This window comes from Anomaloglossus baeobatrachus, chromosome 6, assembly GCF_048569485.1.
Source record: "Anomaloglossus baeobatrachus isolate aAnoBae1 chromosome 6, aAnoBae1.hap1, whole genome shotgun sequence".
Lineage (NCBI taxonomy): Eukaryota > Metazoa > Chordata > Amphibia > Anura > Aromobatidae > Anomaloglossus > Anomaloglossus baeobatrachus.
Window position 1 is genome coordinate 582,116,850 of NC_134358.1, and position 24,214 is coordinate 582,141,063.

At 49.9% G+C, this 24,214-nt stretch overlaps 1 protein-coding gene across 1 annotated transcript in view; it reads left to right on the plus strand.

Moving 5' to 3' along the window:
• Positions 1–2,859: 2,859 nt before the first annotated feature.
• SMARCD3 (SWI/SNF related BAF chromatin remodeling complex subunit D3) overlaps positions 2,860–24,214 on the plus strand; it is a 339,857-nt gene continuing 318,502 nt past the window's right edge. Inside the window, exon 1 of the mRNA XM_075315941.1 lies at positions 2,860–2,986. Within this exon, the coding sequence (XP_075172056.1) occupies positions 2,975–2,986 (12 nt within the window). The 5' untranslated portion in view covers positions 2,860–2,974. The remainder of the gene's footprint in view (positions 2,987–24,214) is intronic.

Genomic DNA, 24,214 nt, shown 5'->3' on the forward strand with positions numbered 1-24,214 from the left:
TATTGTGTGACGCTCCCTTGTGTCTGTGTATAATGCACAGTAGATTGTGTGACGCTCCCTTGTGTCTGTGTATAATGCACAGTAGATTGTGTGACGCTCCCTTGTGTCTGTGTATAATGCACAGTATATTGTGTGACGCTCCCTTGTGTCTGTGTATAATGTACAGTATATTGTGTGACGCTCCCTTGTGTCTGTGTATAATGCACAGTAGATTGTGTGACGCTCCCTTGTGTCTGTGTATAATGCACAGTAGATTGTGTGACGCTCCCTTGTGTCTGTGTATAATGCACAGTATATTGTGTGACGCTCCCTTGTGCTTGTGTATAATGCACAGTATATTGTGTGACGCTCCCTTGTGTCTGTGTATAATGTACAGTATATTGTGTGACGCTCCCTTGTGTCTGTGTATAATGCACAGTATATTGTGTGACGGTCCCTTGTGTCTGTGTATAATGCACAGTATATTGTGTGACGCTCCCTTGTGTCTGTGTATAATGCACAGTATATTGTGTGACGCTCCCTTGTGCTTGTGTATAATGCACAGTATATTGTGTGACGCTCCCTTGTGTCTGTGTATAATGTACAGTATATTGTGTGACGCTCCCTTGTGTCTGTGTATAATGCACAGTATATTGTGTGACGCTCCCTTGTGTCTGTGTATAATGCACAGTATATTGTGTGACGCTCCCTTGTGTCTGTGTATAATACACAGTAGATTGTGTGACGCTCCCTTGTGCTTGTGTATAATGCACAGTATATTGTGTGACGCTCCCTTGTGTCTGTGTATAATGTACAGTATATTGTGTGACGCTCCCTTGTGTCTGTGTATAATGCACAGTATATTGTGTGACGGTCCCTTGTGTCTGTGTATAATGCACAGTATATTGTGTGACGCTCCCTTGTGTCTGTGTATAATGCACAGTATATTGTGTGACGCTCCCTTGTGCTTGTGTATAATGCACAGTATATTGTGTGACGCTCCCTTGTGTCTGTGTATAATGTACAGTATATTGTGTGACGCTCCCTTGTGTCTGTGTATAATGCACAGTATATTGTGTGACGCTCCCTTGTGTCTGTGTATAATGCACAGTATATTGTGTGACGCTCCCTTGTGTCTGTGTATAATGCACAGTAGATTGTGTGATGCTCCCTTGTGTCTGTGTATAATACACAGTAGATTGTGTGACGCTCCCTTGTGTCTGTGTATAATGCACAGTATATTGTGTGACGCTCCCTTGTGTCTGTGTATAATGCACAGTATATTGTGTGACGCTCCCTTGTGTCTGTGTCTAATGCACAGTATATTGTGTGACGCTCCCTTGTGTCTGTGTATAATGTACAGTATATTGTGTGATACTCCCTTGTGTCTGTGTATAATGCACAGTATATTGTGTGACGCTCCCTTGTGTCTGTGTATAATGCACAGTATATTGTGTGACGCTCCCTTGTGTCTGTGTCTAATGCACAGTATATTGTGTGACGCTCCCTTGTGTCTGTGTATAATGTACAGTATATTGTGTGACGCTCCCTTGTGTCTGTGTATAATGCACAGTATATTGTGTGACGGTCCCTTGTGTCTGTGTATAATGCACAGTATATTGTGTGACGGTCCCTTGTGTCTGTGTATAATGCACAGTATATTGTGTGACGCTCCCTTGTGTCTGTGTATAATGCACAGTATATTGTGTGACGCTCCCTTGTGTCTGTGTATAATGCACAGTATATTGTGTGACGCTCCCTTGTGTCTGTGTCTAATGCACAGTATATTGTGTGACGCTCCCTTGTGTCTGTGTCTAATGTACAGTATATTGTGTGACGCTCCCTTGTGTCTGTGTATAATGTACAGTATATTGTGTGACGCTCCCTTGTGTCTGTGTATAATGCACAGTATATTGTGTGACGGTCCCTTGTGTCTGTGTATAATGCACAGTATATTGTGTGACGCTCCCTTGTGTCTGTGTATAATGCACAGTATATTGTGTGACGCTCCCTTGTGTCTGTGTATAATGCACAGTATATTGTGTGACGCTCCCTTGTGTCTGTGTATAATGCACAGTATATTGTGTGACGCTCCCTTGTGTCTGTGTATAATTCACAGTATATTGTGTGACGCTCCCTTGTGTCTGTGTATAATGCACAGTATATTGTGTGACGCTTCTTTGTGTGTGTATAATGCACAGTATATTGTGTGACGGTCCCTTGTGTCTGTGTATAATGCACAGTATATTGTATGATGCTCCCTTGTGTCTGTGTATAATGCACAGTATATTGTGTGATGCTCCCTTGTGTCTGTGTATAATGCACAGTATATTGTGTGATGCTCCCTTGTGTCTGTGTATAATGCACAGTATATTGTGTGACGCTCCCTTGTGTCTGTGTATAATGCACAGTATATTGTGTGATGCTCCCTTGTGTCTGTGTATAATGCACAGTATATTGTGTGATGCTCCCTTGTGTCTATGTATAATGCACAGTATATTGTGTGACGCTCCCTTGTGTCTGTGTATAATGCACAGTATATTGTGTGACGCTCCCTTGTGTCTGTGTATAATGCACAGTATATTGTGTGACGCTCCCTTGTGTCTGTGTATAATGCACAGTATATTGTGTGATGCTCCCTTGTGTCTGTGTATAATGCACAGTATATTGTGTGACGCTCCCTTGTGTCTGTGTATAATGCACAGTATATTGTGTGACGCTCCCTTGTGTCTGTGTATAATGCACAGTATATTGTGTGACGCTCCCTTGTGTCTGTGTATAATGCACAGTATATTGTGTGACGCTCCCTTGTGTCTGTGTATAATGCACAGTATATTGTGTGACGCTCCCTTGTGTCTGTGTATAATGCACAGTATATTGTGTGACGCTCCCTGAGTCGGTGGAATCAGCCGCTATTGTCAGACGCTGCCTCTGGTTGCGCATGTGTGATGTGTCCTGACCCAAGAGAAGCGACAGAACCAGAACCCAGAGGCACATGGAGAGAAAGGTGAGAAAGCAGCAGAGACCCCCACTGTCTGCAGCAGAGACCCCCACTGTCTGCAGCAGAGCCCTGAGACCCCCACTGTCTGCAGCAGAGCCCTGAGACCCCCACTGTCTGCAGCAGAGGCAGAGACCCCCACTGTTTGCAGCAGAGACCCCCACTGTCTGCAGCAGAGCCCTGAGACCCCCACTGTCTGCAGCAGAGACCCCCACTGTCTGCAGCTGAGCCTTGAGACCCCCACTGTCTGCAGCAGAGCCCTGAGACCCCCACTGTCTGCAGCAGAGCCCTGAGACCCCCACTGTCTGCAGCTGAGCCCCGAGACCCCCACTGTCTGCAGCTGAGCCCCGAGACCCCCACTGTCTGCAGCTGAGCCCCGAGACCCCCACTGTCTGCAGCAGAGCCCTGAGACCCCCACTGTCTGCAGCAGAGCCCTGAGACCCCCACTGTCTGCAGCAGAGCCCTGAGACCCCCACTGTCTGCAGCAGAGACCCCCACTGTCTGCAGCTGAGCCCTGAGACCCCCACTGTCTGCAGCAGAGCCCCAAGACCCCCACTGTCTGCAGCTGAGCCCCGAGACCCCCACTGTCTGCAGCTGAGCCCCGGGACCCCCACTGTCTGCAGCAGAGCCCCGAGACCCCCACTGTCTGCAGCAGAGCCCCGAGACCCCCACTGTCTGCAGCAGAGTCCCGAGACCCCCACTGTCTGCAGCAGAGCCCTGAGACCCCCACAGTCTGCAGCAGAGGCAAAGACCCCCACTGTCTGCAGCAGAGCCCCGAGACCCCCACTGTCTGCAGCAGAGCCCCGAGACCCCCACTGTCTGCAGCAGAGCCCCGAGACCCCCACTGTCTGCAGCAGAGCCCCGAGACCTCCACTGTGTGCAGCAGAGCCCCGAGACCCCCACTGTGTGCAGCAGAGCCCCGAGACCCCCCACTGTCTGCAGCAGAGCCCCGAGACCCCCACTGTCTGCAGCAGAGCCCCGAGACCCCCACTGTCTGCAGCAGAGCCCCGAGACCCCCACTGTCTGCAGCAGAGCCCCGAGACCCCCACTGTCTGCAGCAGACTGTATATCCATGGCACTGCTGACCACCAGGGGGCGTATATCCGTGGCGCTGCTGACCACCAGGGGGCGTGTCCTGCAGTTGCTCCTCCGGCCGCACACGCTTCTGGCCAGTGTTTCGGGGGAAGGTGCACAGTTATCACCTGGGCTGGAGTAAGCAGAGGTGGTGCCACCTGGTGGCAAAAAGCGGGGATGCAGAAATGTGTTATACCGTATTTGAAATCCTGAATATCTTCCCACAATTCTCCAACTTCACTGCAGCTCTGGAGGTGACTGGAGGATAAGACACATGTAACAGCAGAATAGTGACTGCGGCTCTGGAGGTGACTGGAGAATAAGACACGGTGTAACAGCAGAATAGTGACTGCAGCTCTGGGGGTGACTGGAGGATAAGACACTGTGTAACAGCAGAATAGTGACTGCAGCTCTGGGGGTGACTGGAGGATAAGACATGATGTAACAACAGAATAGTGACTGCAGCTCTGGAGGTGACTGGAGGATAAGACGCAATATAGCAGCAGAATAGTGACTGCAGCTCAGGAGGATGAGACAATGTAACAGCAGAATAGTGAGTGCAGCTCTGGAGGGGAGTGGAGGATAAGACAATGTAACAGCAGAATAGTGAGTGCAGCTCTGGAGGTGACTGGAGGATAAGACGCAATGTAGCAGCAGAATAGTGACTGTAGCTCTGGAGGTGACTGGAGGATAAGACACAATGTAGCAGCAGAATAGTGACTGCAGCTCAGGAGGATGAGACACAATGTATCAGCAGAATAGTGAGTGCAGCTCTGGAGGTGACTGGAGGATAAGACACAATGCTGCAGCAGAATAGTGAGTGCAGCTCTGGAGGGGCGTGGAGGATAAGACAATGTAACAGCAGAATAGTGAGTGCAGCTCTGGAGGGGAGTGGAGGATAAGACAATGTAACAGCAGAATAGTGAGTGCAGCTCTGGAGGTGACTGGAGGATTAGACCTGATGTAGCAGCAGAGTAGTGATGAGTGCAGCTCTGGAGGGGAGTGGAGGATAAGACATGATAAGTGAAGCATTGTGTTGCCGACCTGCGGTTTGCTGTTGAGGTCCCGCAGACCTGTAGATCCGATTTTCTTGATGCAGTCTGAGGACACAAGGACACTTTGCTCTGAAATGTTGGGGGTCGCATTATTAGAAGTAAAAAGGAAACTGTGGACAAAAAGCGCAAATAGGGTCTTAACTGGTAAAAACCAAGAGGAAGAATAAGGGAAAATCTCACCTATGGGGGTTGTGCCAGTCACAAGGTGAAAGCTGCAGCCCCGAGAGGATTAGAAATGGTGGTTGTCAGGAGAAACGGGTGTCAGGCCGCACTCATCACCAAATCTACGTCTTGTATTCACAAAGAAGATCCAGGTCTACGCGTTTCAAGGGTCACAGCCCCTTCCTCAGGACACATCAGTGACAGGAGAATCCTGAGGAAGGGGCTGCAAGCCTTGAAACCTGGATCTTCTTTGTGAATAAAAGACGTGGATTACCAGTATCTGCCTCCTGGATTTGGTGGTACCCGTTTCTCGTGACAACCACGGGAGCCGCATTATGTGCGGAAGCGCGGTGAGACGTCGTCGGGTGAGACGTCGTCGGGTGAGACGTCGTCGGTTGAGACGTCGGCGGGTGCGATCAGATCTAGGAACATGCTCCGCTGCCTCGCTGCTTCTTGCTCCTTTCCTGGAGGCTTCGGAATCCAGTTTTTTAGATGGCAGGAACAGTCCACACAGTGATATCGACGGCTCATGAAGGTGTTCTGCAGCAGCTTGGGCAGAAGCTGACACTCTTCATAGCGCCAGAACATTTCTGCACAAACTCTCTCTTCATGCTCCTCGTCATCTTCAGCTAGAAGGATGTGGAAGATTTCTGCCATAATTTGCACATCTCGCCCCACGGGTGAGATCAGTCTCCAACGTGATGACACCTAAATCAGGCGCTCTGTCATTTACCGGGAGAGATCTGGTGCGGACATGAGTGCGATGGCGGAAAGATGACAAGATGACATGGCTGATGGACGCAACGATATTCTGGACAACAGAGAGGGCAACTGGCCCCGAGAGGTAGATCTGAGTGCCGGATAGAAGGCACCGGAAGCCATGGGACTGTACGCCTTGTCCCAGGCCAAAGGTTATAACTGGAGAAGAGAAGGGGTCCCAGGACGGAGCCTTGAGGGTCTGCAGCACAGAGGGCGTGATGAGGAGGTAGTGTGGGTGCGGGAGTCACTGTAAGGCCATGTGCGCACGTTGCGTTTTTCCTGCGTTTGGTTGCGTTTTAAACTGCAGCGTGTCATTGACAGATGCATGCGTTGTGCTTCCCAGCAAAGTCTATGAGGTCAGAATTGCCGTCCACTCGTTGCTTTTTATGGGCAGCGTTTTGATTGCGCCGTGTCCCTTCTTCACTGCATTTTGTGAACATTTTCTACCCAAAACGCAAACAAAATGTTTAGCTGTGCGTTTGCGCTGAATTATTTTTGCATTTTGGATCCGTTCTTGTCAACAAAAACGCAGGTCACCAACTTTCCTCCATTCTCTCTCTCTGTCCCCCTCCTTCATACTCACCGATCACCGGCGCGGCGCTGCACAGCTGTCACACTGATTCCACGGCCTCTCCTGCTTCTGAAAGTGCCGGACGCTCATTAGGTTCATCTCATATTCACTGCTTCTCCCGCCCACCGACGCCTATGATTGGTTGCAGTCAGACGCGCCCCCACAGCTGTCTCACTGCAACCAATCACAGCCGCCGATGGGCGGGTCTATGTCGTGAAGTAAAATAAATGAAAAAAAATGGCTTGCGGTCCCCCTCAATTTTGATACCCAGCCAAGATAAAGCCTCACAGCTGGGAGTGGTATTCTCAGGTTTGGGAGACCGAAGTTATTGGGAACCCCTCAGCCTAAAAATATCAGCCGCCCGGAATTGCCGCATCCATTAGATGCAACTGTCCCGGAACTTTACTTGGCTCATACCGATTGCTCTGGTGTGGTGGCAATCTGGGTAACAAGGAGTTAATGGCAGCCCATAGCAGCCACTAAGTCCTAGATTAGTCATGGCAGGCATCTATGAGACCCCCCATTACTAATCTGTAAGTGAAAGTAAATAAAGGATTTTTCTGTGTTCCTGTTTATTTGAAATAAAAGAAAAAAAAACACCCACTTTCACCACTTTATTAACCCCCCAAACACCCCTCCAGGTTCAACATAATCCACACGAGTTCCCACAATGCTTCCAACACTGCTACATCTGACACTCATAACGAGCGGCCATAGAACAAGACTGCTTGCTGTGAGCTCCACGCAGCAAGTGAAGTGAGTCAGTCAGCGGTGACGTCACTCAGGTTACCCGGGCCACAGCTGGAGTCCTCCACCTGTGACCGCAAATCACTCGAGTGACTGAAGTGAACCGCGCGATCAGCGGTACCTTCACTCAGGTGATTACTGGTCACAGCTGGAGTCCTTCAGGCTGGGTCACAGAGACAGAGCCGCGTGATGAGAATGAACTCGGGTGAACTTCGGGTGAACCTCTGACGTCACAACTGCGGGCCTCGCACTACTGAATGTGTTACGGCACTGAACTCAGAGGTTCACCCAAGTTGATTCTCATTGCACGACTCTGTCTCTGTCTGCTGTCAGCGGCCAGGGGAACAACATAATGTAGGAGTCAGAAGATAGGTCTAGAAGGAAGAGCACAGAGTAATGTATAAGGCAGTGGACAGGTCTAGAAGGTGGAGCACAGAGTAATGTAGAAGGCAGAGGACAAGTCTAGGATGAGGAGGACAGAGTAATGTAGAAGGTAGAAGAGAGGTTTAGGAGGAGGAGCACACAGTAATGGAGAAGGCAGAGGACAGGTCTAGAAGGAAGAGCACAGAGTAATGTAGAAGACAGTGGACAGGTCTAGAAGGTGGAGCACAGAGTAATGTAGAAGATAGATGACGGGTCTAGGAGGAGGAGCACAGAGTAATGTAGAAGATAGATGATGGGTCTAGGAGGAGGAGCACAGAGTAATGTAGAAGGCAGATGATGGGTCTAGGAGGAGGAGCACAGAGTAATGTAGAAGGGAGAGGACAGGTCTAGAAGGAGGAGCATAGAGTAATGTAGAAGGCAGAGGACAGGTCTAGGAGGAGGAGCACAGAGTAATGTAGAAGATAGATGACGGGTCTAGGAGGAGGAGCACAGAGTAATGTAGAAGGCAGTGGACAGGTCTAGAAGGTGGAGCAGAGAGTAATGTAGAAGATAGATGATGGGTCTAGGAGGAGGAGCACACAGTAATGTAGAAGGCGGAGGACAAGTCTAGGAGGAGGAGCACAGAGTAATGTAGAAGGCAGTGGACAGGTCTAGAAGGTGGAGCAGAGAGTAATGTAGAAGATAGATGATGGGTCTAGGAGGAGGAGCACACAGTAATGTAGAAGGCAGAGGACAGGTCTAGGAGGAGGAGCACACAGTAATGTAGAAGATGGATGACGGGTCTAGGAGGAGGAGCACAGAGTAATGTAGAAGATAGATGACGGGTCTAGGAGGAGGAGCACAGAGTAATGTAGAAGGTAGAAGACAGGTCTAGGAGGAGGAGCACACAGTAATGGAGAAGGCAGAGGACAGGTCTAGAAGGAAGAGCACAGAGTAATGTAGAAGGCAGAGGACAGGTCTAGGAGGAGGAGCACACAGTAATGTAGAAGGCAGAGGACAGGTCTAGGAGGAGGAGCACACAGTAATGTAGAAGATGGATGACGGGTCTAGGAGGAGGAGCACAGAGTAATGTAGAAGATAGATGACGGGTCTAGGAGGAGGAGCACACAGTAATGTAGAAGGCAGAGGACAGGTCTAGGAGGAGGAGCACACAGTAATGTAGAAGATGGATGACGGGTCTAGGAGGAGGAGCACAGAGTAATGTAGAAGATAGATGACAGGTCTAGGAGGAGGAGCACACAGTAATGGAGAAGGCAGAGGACAGGTCTAGAAGGAAGAGCACAGAGTAATGTAGAAGGCAGTGGACAGGTCTAGAAGGTGGAGCACAGAGTAAAGCTGGGTTCACACTAAGCGACAGCGACGTCGCTGTTACGTCACCATTTTCTGTGACGTAACAGCGACCTTGTAAGTCGCTGTTATGATCGCTGCTTAGCTGTCAAACACAGCGACGCAGCAGCGATCATAACGTCGCTGTGCTACATGTGCAGAGAGCAGGGAGCCGCGCTTAGCGCTGGCTCCTTGCTCTCCTAGGTACAGTACACATCGGGTTAATTAACCCGATGTGTACTGCAGCTACATGTCACAGTGCAGAGAGCAGGGAGCCGCGCACAATGCTTAGCGCTGGCTCCCTGCTCTCCTTGCTACAGTATACATCGGGTTAATTACCTGATGTGTACTGCAGCCACATGTGCACAGAGCAGGAGCCGGCGCTGGCAGCAAGGGCGGAGGCTGGTAACGAAGGTAAATATCGGGTAACCAGGGAAAGGTCTTCCCTTGCTTACCCGATGTTTACGCTGGTTACAGCTTACCGCAGCTGCCAGACGCCGGCTCCTGCTCCCTGCTTGCTTAATTTCGTCGCTCTCTCGCTGTCACACACAGCGATGTGTGTGTCACAGCGGGAGAGTGACGACCAAAAAATGAAGCTGGACATTCAGCAACGACCGGCGACCTCACAGCAGGGGCCAGGTCGTTGCTGGACGTCACACACAGTGACAGCGACGGGACGTCGCTGCAACGTCACAGAAAATGGTGACGTAGCAGCGACGTCGTTGTCGTTGTCGCTGTGTGTGACACCAGCTTAATGTAGAAGATAGATGACGGGTCTTGGAGGAGGAGCACAGAGTAATGTAGAAGGCAGATGATGGGTCTAGGAGGAGGAGCACAGAGTAATGTAGAAGGCAGAGCACAGGTCTAGAAGGAGGAGCACAGAGTAATGTAGAAGGCAGAGGACAGGTCTAGGAGGAGGAGCATAGAGTAATGTAGAAGGCAGAGGACAGGTCTAGAAGGAGGAGCACAGAGTAATGTAGAAGGCAGAGGACAGGACTAGAAGGAGGAGCATAGAGTAATGTAGAAGGCAGAGGACAGGTCTAGAAGGAGGAGCACAGAGTAATGTAGAAGGCAGAGGACAGGACTAGAAGGAGGAGCACAGAGTAATGTAGAAGGCAGAGGACAGGACTAGAAGGAGGAGCATAGAGTAATGTAGAAGGCAGAGGACAGGTCTAGAAGGAGGAGCACAGAGTAATGTAGAAGGCAGAGGACAGGACTAGAAGGAGGAGCACAGAGTAATGTAGAAGGCAGTGGACAGGTCTAGAAGGTGGAGCACAGAGTAATGTAGAAGATAGATGACGGGTCTAGGAGGAGGAGCACAGAGTAATGTAGAAGGTAGAGGACAGGTCTAGAAGGTGAAGCACAGAGTAATGTAGAAGATAGATGATGGGTCTAGAAGGAGGAGCACACAGTAATGTAGAAGATAGATGACGGGTCTAGGAGGAGGAGCACACAGTAATGTAGAAGATAGATGATGGGTCTAAGAGGAGGAGCACATAGTAATGTAGAAGGCAGAGGACAGGTCTAGAAGGAGGAGCACAGAGTAATGTAGAAGGCAGAGGACAGGTCTAGGAGGAGGAGCATAGAGTAATGTAGAAGGCAGAGGACAGGTCTAGAAGGAGGAGCACAGAGTAATGTAGAAGGCAGAGGACAGGATTAGGAGGAGCACACAGTAATAGAGAAGGCAGAGGACAGGTCTAGAAGGAAGAGCACAGAGTAATGTAGAAGATAGATGACTGGTCTAGGAAGAGGAGCACAGAGTAATGTAGAAGATAGATGACGGGTCTAGGAGGAGGAGCACAGAGTAATGTAGAAGGCAGAGGACAGGTCTAGAAGGAAGAGCACAGAGTAATGTAGAAGGCAGAGGACAGGTCTAGGAGGAGGAGCACACAGTAATGTAGAAGGCAGAGGACAGGTCTAGGAGGAGGAGCACACAGTAATGGAGAAGGCAGAGGACAGGTCTAGAAGGAAGAGCACAGAGTAATGTAGAAGGCAGAGGACAGGTCTAGGAGGAGGAGCACACAGTAATGTAGAAGGCAGAGGACAGGTCTAGGAGGAGGAGCACACAGTAATGTAGAAGATGGATGACGGGTCTAGGAGGAGGAGCACAGAGTAATGTAGAAGATAGATGACGGGTCTAGGAGGAGGAGCACACAGTAATGTAGAAGGCAGAGGACAGGTCTAGGAGGAGGAGCACACAGTAATGTAGAAGATGGATGACGGGTCTAGGAGGAGGAGCACAGAGTAATGTAGAAGATAGATGACAGGTCTAGGAGGAGGAGCACACAGTAATGGAGAAGGCAGAGGACAGGTCTAGAAGGAAGAGCACAGAGTAATGTAGAAGGCAGTGGACAGGTCTAGAAGGTGGAGCACAGAGTAAAGCTGGGTTCACACTAAGCGACAGCGACGTCGCTGTTACGTCACCATTTTCTGTGACGTAACAGCGACCTTGTAAGTCGCTGTTATGATCGCTGCTTAGCTGTCAAACACAGCGACGCAGCAGCGATCATAACGTCGCTGTGCTACATGTGCAGAGAGCAGGGAGCCGCGCTTAGCGCTGGCTCCTTGCTCTCCTAGGTACAGTACACATCGGGTTAATTAACCCGATGTGTACTGCAGCTACATGTCACAGTGCAGAGAGCAGGGAGCCGCGCACAATGCTTAGCGCTGGCTCCCTGCTCTCCTTGCTACAGTATACATCGGGTTAATTACCTGATGTGTACTGCAGCCACATGTGCACAGAGCAGGAGCCGGCGCTGGCAGCAAGGGCGGAGGCTGGTAACGAAGGTAAATATCGGGTAACCAGGGAAAGGTCTTCCCTTGCTTACCCGATGTTTACGCTGGTTACAGCTTACCGCAGCTGCCAGACGCCGGCTCCTGCTCCCTGCTCGCTTAATTTCGTCGCTCTCTCGCTGTCACACACAGCGATGTGTGTGTCACAGCGGGAGAGTGACGACCAAAAAATGAAGCTGGACATTCAGCAACGACCGGCGACCTCACAGCAGGGGCCAGGTCGTTGCTGGACGTCACACACAGTGACAGCGACGGGACGTCGCTGCAACGTCACAGAAAATGGTGACGTAGCAGCGACGTCGTTGTCGTTGTCGCTGTGTGTGACACCAGCTTAATGTAGAAGATAGATGACGGGTCTTGGAGGAGGAGCACAGAGTAATGTAGAAGGCAGATGATGGGTCTAGGAGGAGGAGCACAGAGTAATGTAGAAGGCAGAGCACAGGTCTAGAAGGAGGAGCACAGAGTAATGTAGAAGGCAGAGGACAGGTCTAGGAGGAGGAGCATAGAGTAATGTAGAAGGCAGAGGACAGGTCTAGAAGGAGGAGCACAGAGTAATGTAGAAGGCAGAGGACAGGACTAGAAGGAGGAGCACAGAGTAATGTAGAAGGCAGAGGACAGGACTAGAAGGAGGAGCATAGAGTAATGTAGAAGGCAGAGGACAGGTCTAGAAGGAGGAGCACAGAGTAATGTAGAAGGCAGAGGACAGGACTAGAAGGAGGAGCACAGAGTAATGTAGAAGGCAGAGGACAGGACTAGAAGGAGGAGCATAGAGTAATGTAGAAGGCAGAGGACAGGTCTAGAAGGAGGAGCACAGAGTAATGTAGAAGGCAGAGGACAGGACTAGAAGGAGGAGCACAGAGTAATGTAGAAGGCAGTGGACAGGTCTAGAAGGTGGAGCACAGAGTAATGTAGAAGATAGATGACGGGTCTAGGAGGAGGAGCACAGAGTAATGTAGAAGGTAGAGGACAGGTCTAGAAGGTGAAGCACAGAGTAATGTAGAAGATAGATGATGGGTCTAGAAGGAGGAGCACACAGTAATGTAGAAGATAGATGACGGGTCTAGGAGGAGGAGCACACAGTAATGTAGAAGATAGATGATGGGTCTAAGAGGAGGAGCACATAGTAATGTAGAAGGCAGAGGACAGGTCTAGAAGGAGGAGCACAGAGTAATGTAGAAGGCAGAGGACAGGTCTAGGAGGAGGAGCATAGAGTAATGTAGAAGGCAGAGGACAGGTCTAGAAGGAGGAGCACAGAGTAATGTAGAAGGCAGAGGACAGGATTAGGAGGAGCACACAGTAATAGAGAAGGCAGAGGACAGGTCTAGAAGGAAGAGCACAGAGTAATGTAGAAGATAGATGACTGGTCTAGGAAGAGGAGCACAGAGTAATGTAGAAGATAGATGACGGGTCTAGGAGGAGGAGCACAGAGTAATGTAGAAGGTAGAGGACAGGTCTAGAAGGTGAAGCACAGAGTAATGTAGAAGATAGATGACGGGTCTAGGAGGAGGAGCACAGAGTAATGTAGAAGATAGATGATGGGTCTAGGAGGAGGAGCACAGAGTAATGTAGAAGATATATGATGGGTCTAGGAGGAGGAGCACAGAGTAATGTAGAAGGCAGATGATGGGTCTAGGAGGAGGAGCACAGAGTAATGTAGAAGGGAGAGGACAGGTCTAGAAGGAGGAGCATAGAGTAATGTAGAAGACAGGACAGGTCTTGAAGGAGGAGCACAGAGTAATGTAGAAGGCAGACAACAGGTCTAGGGGGAGGAGCATAGAGTAATGTAGAAGGCAGACAACAGGTCTAGGAGGAGGAGCACAGAGTAATGTAGAAGGCAGATGACAGGTCTAGGAGGAGGAGCACAGAGTAATGTAAAAGGCAGAGGACAGGTGTAGGAGGAGGAGCACAGAGTAATGTAGAAGGCAGAGGACAGGTCAAGGAGGAGGAGCACAGAGTAATGTAGAAGGCAGAGGACAGGTCAAGGAGGAGGAGCACAGAGTAATGTAGAAGGCAGATGACAGGTCAAGGAGGAGGAGCACAGAGTAATGTATCAGGCAGAGGACAGGTCTAGGAGGAGGAGCATAGAGTAATGTAGAAGTCAGAGGACAGGTCAAGGAGAGGAGCACAGAGTAATGTAGAAGGCAGAGGACAGGTCAAGGAGGAGGAGCACAGAGAAATGTAGAATGCAGAGGACAGGTCTAGAAGGAGGAGCACAGAGTAATGTAGAAGGCAGAGGACAGGACTAGAAGGAGGAGCACACAGTAATGGAGAAGGCAGAGGACAGGTCTAGAAGGAAGAGCACAGAGTAATGTAGAAGGCAGTGGACAGGTCTAGAAAGTGGAGCACAGAGTAATGTAGAAGATAGATGACGGGTCTAGGAGGAGGAGCACAGAGTAATGTAGAAGATAGATGACGGGTCTAGGAGGAGGAGCACACAGTAATGTAGAAGATAAATGACGGGTCTAGGAGGAGGAGCACAGAGTAATGTAGAAGACAGATGATGGGTCTAGGAGGAGGAGCACAGAGTAATGTAGAAGGGAGAGGACAGGTCTTGAAGGAGGAGCACAGAGTAATGTAGAAGGCAGACAACAGGTCTAGGGGGAGGAGCATAGAGTAATGTAGAAGACAGTGGACAGGTCTAGAAGGTGGAGCACAGAGTAATGTAGAAGATAGATGACGGGTCTAGGAGGAGGAGCACAGAGTAATGTAGAAGATAAATGATGGGTCTAGGAGGAGGAGCACAGAGTAATGTAGAAGGCAGATGATGGGTCTAGGAGGAGGATCACAGAGTAATGTAGAAGGTAGAAGACAGGTCTAGGAGGAGGAGCACACAGTAATGGAGAAGGCAGAGGACAGGTCTAGAAGGAAGAGCACAGAGTAATGTAGAAGGCAGTGGACAGGTCTAGAAGGTGGAGCACAGAGTAATGTAGAAGATAGATGACGGGTCTAGGAGGAGGAGCACAGAGTGATGTAGAAGATAGATGATGGGTCTAGGAGGAGGAGCACAGAGTAATGTAGAAGATAGATGATGGGTCTAGGAGGAGGAGCACAGAGTAATGTAGAAGATAGATGATGGGTCTAGGAGGAGGAGCACAGAGTAATGTAGAAGGTAGAAGACAGGTCTAGGAGGAGGAGCACACAGTAATGGAGAAGGCAGATGACAGGTCTAGAAGGAAGAGCACAGAGTAATGTAGAAGGCAGTGGACAGGTCTAGAAGGTGGAGCACAGAGTAATGTAGAAGATAGATGACGGGTCTAGGAGGAGGAGCACAGAGTAATGTAGAAGATAGATGATGGGTCTAGGAGGAGGAGCACAGAGTAATGTAGAAGGCAGATGATGGGTCTAGGAGGAGGAGCACAGAGTAATGTAGAAGGCAGAGGACAGGTCTAGAAGGAGCAGCACAGAGTAATGTAGAAGGCAGAGGACAGGTCTAGGAGGAGGAGCATAGAGTAATGTAGAAGGCAGAGGACAGGACTAGAAGGAGGAGCACACAGTAATAGAGAAGGCAGAGGACAGGTCTAGAAGGAAGAGCACAGAGTAATGTAGAAGGCAGTGGACAGGTCTAGAAGGTGGAGCACAGAGTAATGTAGAAGATAGATGATGGGTCTAGGAGGAGGAGCACAGAGTAATGTAGAAGATAGATGATGGGTCTAGGAGGAGGAGCACAGAGTAATGTAGAAGATAGATGATGGGTCTAGGAGGAGGAGTACAGAGTAATGTAGAAGGGAGAGGACAGGTCTAGAAGGAGGAGCACAGAGTAATGTAGAAGGCAGAGGACAGGTCTAGGAAGAGGAGCACAGAGTAATGTAGAAGGCAGATGATGGGTCTAGGAGGAAGAGCACAGAGTAATGTAGAAGGGAGAGGACAGGTCTAGAAGGAGGAGCATAGAGTAATGTAGAAGACAGAGGACAGGTCTTGAAGGAGGAGCACAGAGTAATGTAGACGGCAGACAACAGGTCTAGGGGGAGGAGCATAGAGTAATGTAGAAGGCAGACAACAGGTCTAGGAGGAGGAGCACAGAGTAATGTAGAAGGCAGAGGACAGGTCTAGGAGGAGGAGCACAGAGTAATGTAGAAGGCAGAGAACACGTCTAGGAGGAGGAGCACAGAGTAATGTAGAAGGCAGACAACAGGTCTAGGAGGAGGAGCATAGAGTAATGTAGAAGGCAGAGGACAGGTGTAGGAGAAGGAGCACAGAGTAATGTAGAAGGCAGAGGACAGGTCAAGGAGGAGGAGCACAGAGTAATGTAGAAGGCAAAGGACAGGTCTAGGAGGAGGAGCACAGAGTAATATAGAAGGCAGAGGACAGGTGTAGGAGGAACAGCACAGAGTAATGTAGAAGGCAGAGGACAGGTCAAGGAGGAGGAGCACAGAGTAATGTATCAGGCAGAGGACAGGTCTAGGAGGAGGAGCATAGAGTAATGTAGAAGGCAGAGGACAGGTCAAGGAGGAGGAGCACAGAGTAATGTAGAATGCAGAGGACAGGTCTAGAAGGAGGAGCACAGAGTGATGTAGAAGGCCGAGGACAGGTCAAGAAAAAGGGGCACAGAGTGATGTAGAGGGCAGAGGACAGGTCAAGGAGGAGGGGCACAGAGTGATGTAGAAGGCAGAGGACAGGTCTAGAAGGAGGAGCACAGAGTAATGTAGAAGGCAGAAGACAGGTCTAGAAGGAGGAGCACAGAGTAATGTAGAAGGCAGAGGACAGGTCTAGGAGGAGGAGCACTGGGTAATGTTGAAAGCAAAGGACGTGTCAATGAGGAAGAGCACAGAGTAATGTAGGAGCCAGAGGAAAAGTCAAGAAGGAGGAGCATTGAGTAATATAAAAGGTAGAGAATAGGTCCTAGAGAAGCACAGGGTAATGTAGATGTCATGATGACAGTGGGGTAGGAGGAAACCGGGGCTCCTAAGCTGACCACCAGGTTAGGGGTCCCTATGCTATCCCCAGTCTGTTATACCCCTAAAGGTGGGGATGCCGGAGTCTCTTTCCTGGCCCTGTTCCTGAGCAGCCCTAATTTGATACCCCCTACCCCTTTCCCAAGGGGAACCGGGACAGGATAGAGATTAAATCCGCAAAAATAGACAGACAAAGGAAACTAAAACATTGTCACACAGCACGCAATCACAGAGGTGAGACAATAAAAATGATGAAGAAAACAGGTAAACTCCACAACCACGCCAGGCAAAGAGCAACACTTTCCAGAGAGTCTGGGACACCAAAACACACAGACCAACACAGTATAACGTATAGCTGGCATAGGTAGAAGATTTCATCCAGCTTAAATATGAGGAGAGGAGGAGATGTGATTGGCTTTCTCACAACATGTAAGCAAAGGAACCTAACAAACAGGCTAGCAGAGGTTAACTCTTGCTAGCCTATGACTGAACACACAGCAGGTCAACACCCGATTCTGCCTGTGTTGATCAGAGACACCAGAGAAATCATCGGGTGGAGTATCAAAATCTGCAGTGTGAACAGAGCTTGACGTCACCATGACAGTCGGCGATGTTCGTGCAAAACTCCGTGCAACTCTCTGAGGGGCCTCGGGACCCTCAAGACCTGGTCTCATTTGATGAGGATGATGAAATGAACTAACCAGACACTCCACGTGGATATCTAAGGCTGGTACCAAAGTCCTCTCCTCAGGACCATAACCACGCCAATGAACCAAGTACCGTAATGAACGACCAACTAAATGACAATCAATTATCTTAGATACTTGAATTTCTAATGAACCATTGACTAGGACCGGAGGACGAGGTAAGGGAAAAGGGGCTCCTGAACCAACAAATTTCTTTAACAGGGATTTATGAAAAACATTTTTGAATCTTGTAGGATACCAGTAACGCCAATCGGAAAGCCAGCAGATTAATGACAGCAGTGATTCTGAATGGACCGATAAACCGAGGTCCTAACTTCAGGGAAGGTATCTTAAGATAAATGTTTCTAGTAGACGACCACACCAGATCACCCACACACAGGTCCAGACCTGGCTCACATCTTCAGTCAGCCGAACGCTTATACGTAGAACCCATTTCACGCAAATGCTGCTGAACCTCTTCCCATTTGAGGTCCTCGGGATGGTCCCATTTGAAAATAGCCTGTAATTTAGTGGGATCCATCCGAAACCCTACAGCAGAAACAATGTAACCCAAAAACGAAAGTTCGTGAACGGAGAAAACAGATCCCCCTGTCTGACCCGAATCAGATTATAGGCCCCCTGAGGTTAAGTTTGGAGAACCATTTAGCACTGGCAATCTGATTAAATAGGTCTAGAAAGAGTGGCAGGGGATACGGATCATTCACCTTTATCTAGATGAGCTCTCAGATATCTAGACACGGATGTAGTCCACCATCCTTCTTTTCGACAAAGAAGAAACCAGCAGCCACTGGAGATGAGGACAACCTGACGTGCCCTTTATATAAACTCTGTTATATACTCCTTAAGAGCCTGTCTCTCTGGGCCAGACAAGTTATACAATCTTCACATGGGCAATTTTGCCCTTGGCTTCATCCGTATGGTGCAGTTATGAAGTCTGTAACGCTTGCCGCTGCTGATGGTAAGGAGGTAAGAAGGAGTGGACCCACTGGACCACAGGGGAGGCCCAGGCTTATCCCTTAGTGGGAGTGGCTTGACAAAGTGCCCATTGCAAGGCAGACACCAGGTGCCACTCCCAGGGCAGTGACCAAGACTGTGGCAGCTGACCCCCAGGGCAAGGATGGACACAGGTGCAAATAGGCACACATTATGGCTGGGATGGATGGACAGAGTCACTAGTGCAGCAGGGACCACCAGGACAGCTCAGGCTGATAATATGGTGACCACCGGGACAGCTGAGTCTGATAACATGGCCATGATGGACAGACAGAGTCACTAGTGTAGCAGGGACCACCGGGACAGCTGAGGCTGATAACATGGCTAGGATGGACGGACAGAGTCACTAGTGTAGCAGGGACCACCGGGACAGCTGAGGCTGATAACATGGCCGGGATGGACGGACTGAGACACTAGTGCAGCAGGGACAACTGAGGCTGATAACATGGCTGGGATGGACGGACAGAGTCACTAGTGTAGCAGGGACCACCGGGACAGCTGAGGCTGATAACATAGCCATGATGGACGGACAGAGTCACTAGTGTAGCAGGGACCACTGGGACAGCTGACGCTGATAACATGGACGGACTGAGTCACTAGTGTAGCTGTGACCACCGGGACAGCTGAGGCTGATAAGATGGCCAGGATAGATGGACAGAGTCACTAGTGTAGCAGGGACCACCGGGACAGCTGAGGCTGATAACATGGCTAGAATGGACGGACAGAGACACTAGTGTAGCAGTGACCACCGGGACAGCTGAGGCTGATAACATGGCCGGGATGGATGGACAGAGACACTAGTGCAGCAGGGACAACTGAGGCTGATAACATGATCGGGATGGACGGACAGAGTCACTAGTGCAGCAGAGACCACTGAGACAGCTGAGGCTGATGACACGGCCAGAATGGACAGGCACTGGGGTACAGACGGGATTGGGAAACGGGACAGGAACACTATATGCTGACACAGGGAGGCGCAGTGGATAGGGGGACCTGACAACTAGGTGGCTACTGCACAAACTTCTAACTAACCTGTCACGAACCCGGGCTAGGGGGGGTCACTCGGACTACCCCGCTTGGTCATGACCATGTCAATCTGTGACGAAACCGCACCTCGCAGCCCCACCCTGACATCTCTAATACGTTGTGGCCGCGCGAGACGACCTCGTCACTTACACCAACACAAGATGTTCTGCGCCCCCAAGGGGTGCGTTATGTCCGCTTGGCACAATGCAGCGCTGACACCTCCTGTCCCCGCGGGCACAGGGAGTGAAACAGAGTCAGCCGCGCAACTTCCAGCGCGGCACCCAGCTTTCCCACAACCCTGACAGGCCAACAGGAACTTTCCACTAGCCCCAGTGGAAACAAAATTCTGATGGTCTGGTACATTGTGGTAGACTCCCAACAGTTCCTCGTTAGATATAGGCCTGGTCAGTAAGCAGGACTATATCGGACTAAAAACCAGCCCAGGTAGCGTGTAAAACTAAGTCGAGCTCACAGACATGGGAATCGAGTATCGAGATAAAAGAAACAGCTCAAGATTAAGTTATATATTTAATCGCCTTAAGGGCACACTAAATGACACACTATATACAAGATGGAATTTACAGAATATATATGTCAGAATAAATTTACAGATAAGATATGGATTATAAGCAGATATACAGATGTATCAATTACCTTATTCCCTAGCTGACACAGGGGGGCGCTGTGGAGCCTCACTTTTCCTGAATCTTCCCCCATGTATATCACACGAGACCACCCGAAGAAGAACAACCCAAAATGTCCACACTGTGGTTATCAATCTGGGCACATTCAATGTCCCCTCCCACCTGAGACCTCGCAGAGCTGGCCTTCTACTTATCCAGGGAAAGTATGGATTTTCAGTTTTCGTTCATAGCTTTTTCCCTGAGCATCTTACACGGACGATATGACCATTATATTTCTCCTTATTAACAAAGCTATCCATAGACAGTAAATATGATATGTCTGTAGGCTTCCTTCGGGGAGTTAATATTTATTTATTGATGGCTCTGCCCGTCGCACAATTTTGCCAAAATATGTGACCTTTGTCATAACTCATAATATATCTCAGAATATTCCTCACATAACCACGTTGCTCAGTACCTCCCCTAGTGGGAGAGTGCCTGAAGTACGAAGTGCATTCTCAGCAATAGGCTGAGAAGCACTTCCAGGAAATGATGTGCTGGCCCTTTAAGAAAAGGGCAGCCGTGCGCACGCATTCCCGGAGGATATGGGTGGTGTGCACAAGCCCCTGGAGGAGGAACCAGGGGAAACCCATGTAGAGAACTGTTGGGAAGCCAGACAGCGTGGTGCGGGCCAGCCGCAGCGATAAGTGAGTCGGCGTCCCTGCAGTGGGAGGGGTGAGCAGTGCAGGGATGCAGACACTATAAGGTCTATGCGGCGGCAGCTGGTGACAACCCTTCTTAGAAAACACCACCAAAATCTGAGAGAGGTTACAGAAGACTAGGCGTAACCACTGAAATACAGGATCCTAGACAGTGTTCATTACAACATGTGCTCCATTTAGTTATCTCCTGGGTTTTCCAGTCCACAGTGGAGTTATGTAATGCAAACCAGGGGAAGCCTAATACAATTTGTGTACGAAGGTCCTACAGAACATAACAAGATATAAGCTCCGAATGGAGGACCCCCATACAAAGCTCCAGCCCCTGTACACACTCAACAAAAACCCCCTGAGAAAGAGGTAAAGAGTCAATGGCAAAAATCCATACCGGATTAGATAACTCCTTCACTTCTAACCCAGAAGAACGAGCAAACTGTTCATCAATAATGTCTGCCCCTGATCCACTATCCAGAAAAACCGTAATAGGAACATCTAGGCCCCAACCTTAACCCCAGTGGATATTAAACATTGAGACACTATAGTGGAGGAAATACGTACACCCAGGCTGGAAATCCCCAACCCACCTGGGTCTGACAGTTTTCCAACTGCTGTTTTTCCTTAGATACGGAGGGGCAGGTACTGAGAAAAAGTCCCTTTTTTGCCACAGAAAAAAACAAACTCCTCCACTTTTAGCAATAGAGGAGATTTTCCCCCATGGGACATCCCGCCAAGCTGCATGGGCTCGGGTGACGCCTCCAGAGGCAATGTCTGTACAGTAACCTCACATGGGACGTCCCTCCATGCTGCATGGGCTCAGGTGAGGCCTCCAGAGGTAATTTCTGTATGTCTGTACAGTAACCTCCTCACATGGGACGTCCCTCCAAGCTGCATGGGCTGGGCGAGGCCTCGGGAGGTAATGTCTGTACAGTAACCTCCTCCCATGGAATGTCCCTCCAAGCTGCATGGGCTCAGGTGAGGCCTCCAGAGGTAATGTCAGTGCAGTAACCTCCTCGCATGGGACATCCCTCCAAGCTGCATGGGCTCGGGTGAGACCTCCGGAGGTGATGTCTGTACAGTGACCTCCTCACATGGGACGTCCCTCCAAGCTGCATGGGCTCAGGAGGTAATGTCTGTACAGTAACCTCCTCACATGGGACATCCCTCCAAGCTGCATGGGCTCAGGTGAGGCCTCCAGAGGTAATGTCTGTATGTCTGTACAGTAACCTCCTCACATGGGACGTCCCTCCAAGCTGCATGGGCTGGGCGAGGCCTCGGGAGGTAATGTCTGTACAGTAACCTCCTCCCATGGAATGTCCCTCCAAGCTGCATGGGCTCAGGTGAGGCCTCCAGAGGTAATGTCAGTGCAGTAACCTCCTCACATGGGACGTCCCTCCAAGCTGCATGGGCTCGGGTGAGACCTCCGGAGGTGATGTCTGTACAGTGACCTCCTCACATGGGACGTCCCTCCAAGCTGCATGGGCTCAGGAGGTAATGTCTGTACAGTAACCTCCTCACATGGGACATCCCTCCAAGCTGCATGGGCTCAGGTGAGGCCTCCAGAGGTAATGTCTGTATGTCTGTACAGTAACCTCCTCACATGGGACGTCCCTCCAAGCTGCATGGGCTGGGCGAGGCCTCGGGAGGTAATGTCTGTACAGTAACCTCCTCCCATGGAATGTCCCTCCAAGCTGCATGGGCTCAGGTGAGGCCTCCAGAGGTAATGTCAGTACAGTAACCTCCTCTCATGGAATGTCCCTCCAAGCTGCATGGGCTCACGTGAGGCCTCCAGAGGTAATGTCAGTACAGTAATCTCCTCCCATGGAATGTCCCTCCAAGCTGCATGGGCTCAGGTGAGGCCTCCTGAGGTAATGTCTGTATAGTAACCTCCTCACATAGGACGTCCCTCCAAGCTGCATGGGCACGGGGAAGGCCTCGGGAGGTAATGTCCATGAAATAACCCCTTTTCTTGGTATTATGAGACATCTGACAATAAATACGTTCTACTGGTGACATGGCACACTCCAGAGAAGCAGGAGTTTCATACATCACCAATGCCTCCTTTTAACCTCTGGAATACACGCTTAAAGGGAACCAACCCCCATACTGGCACTTGGATGCTGTATCCCAGCATACATTTTGAATATATATCAGATGCTTGGTTGCTGAAATATCTGTAATGACAGTTGCAGAAATGGCCTGCACTTTGGCGTGTCCAGCAATGCTGGACTGTGTGGGTTGGGTCCTCGGTGTACTGCAATCTCTGGCGCCATTTTATTGAAGACACTGCAGAGAACACAACCACTGGCATTAGCACATGCACAGATTTTTATTTTTTACATCTGCACATGGCCCCTGTGCTTATAGTATTCACCGCAGTGTGTTCAATAAAATGGCACTAGAGATCGCGGTGCGCGCATGCTCGGACACCGCCGCCATGTTAATGAAGACATTGATTATTGTGGCATTGCGCACGTGCCGCCATCATCAGCAATGGTGGCAGAGTGCGATATTTAAAGAAAGAAAAGGGGGCAATCCATAGAAGATGTTGGAGGAGGAATGTAAACTGATGACCCGACCCACAAAGGCCCGCACCGATGCACACATCAAAGTGCAGGGCATTTCTGCAACTATGATTACAGATATTTCAGCAATTAGGCATCCGATCTTTCAATAAAATATATGCTTGGATACAGCATCCGAGTGTCAGTATGGCACTGCCTTTACTTCATATAGCAAAATCCTGCTGGTTGGTTCCCTTTAAAAAACTGGCTTTTAAGTGCAGAGTCGTTCTACTGAGTGTCCACGGACCAACACCTAAATTCGGCGCAGTACTCCTCCGCAGGCAGATTTCCCTGATGCAGTGTACGTATTTTAGACTCTGCTAAAGACACTTTGTCTAGGTCGTCATAGATGAGTCGAGTGCTGAGAAAAACCCGTCCACTGACAGAAAAGCCGGTGACTCTGGGGGCCCATGTTTGTGGGTCAACACTCAGGAGTGAGACAATTCCCACCCTCTGTGCCTCATACTCAAAGCAGTGAGGACGTCGACGTTAGTGCAGTTACATGCTTCTCTAAAGGTAACAAACCAGCTGCGCTCCTCCAAAAATCTCTCCAGGAGGGGCAGTTTGGGTTCAGATGAAACGGTAACCAACACGCATTGCGCCGGTGTTGAGGACTGCGCTTCTTGCTGCACTGCCCCTTTTGATACAGCCACCTGGAGAGACAGGGCCTGCAACTGGCTTGATAGTTCTGGGATGCATGCTAAAAATTTTAAGTGTGGCCAACTATAATTTGAAAGTGGGGATAGCAGGAAACCGGGGCTGACCCTCAGGCTAGGGGGCCCTATACTATCTCTAGTCTCAGGGATACCCCTAAAGGTAGGGATGCCTGAGTTTCCTGACCCTGC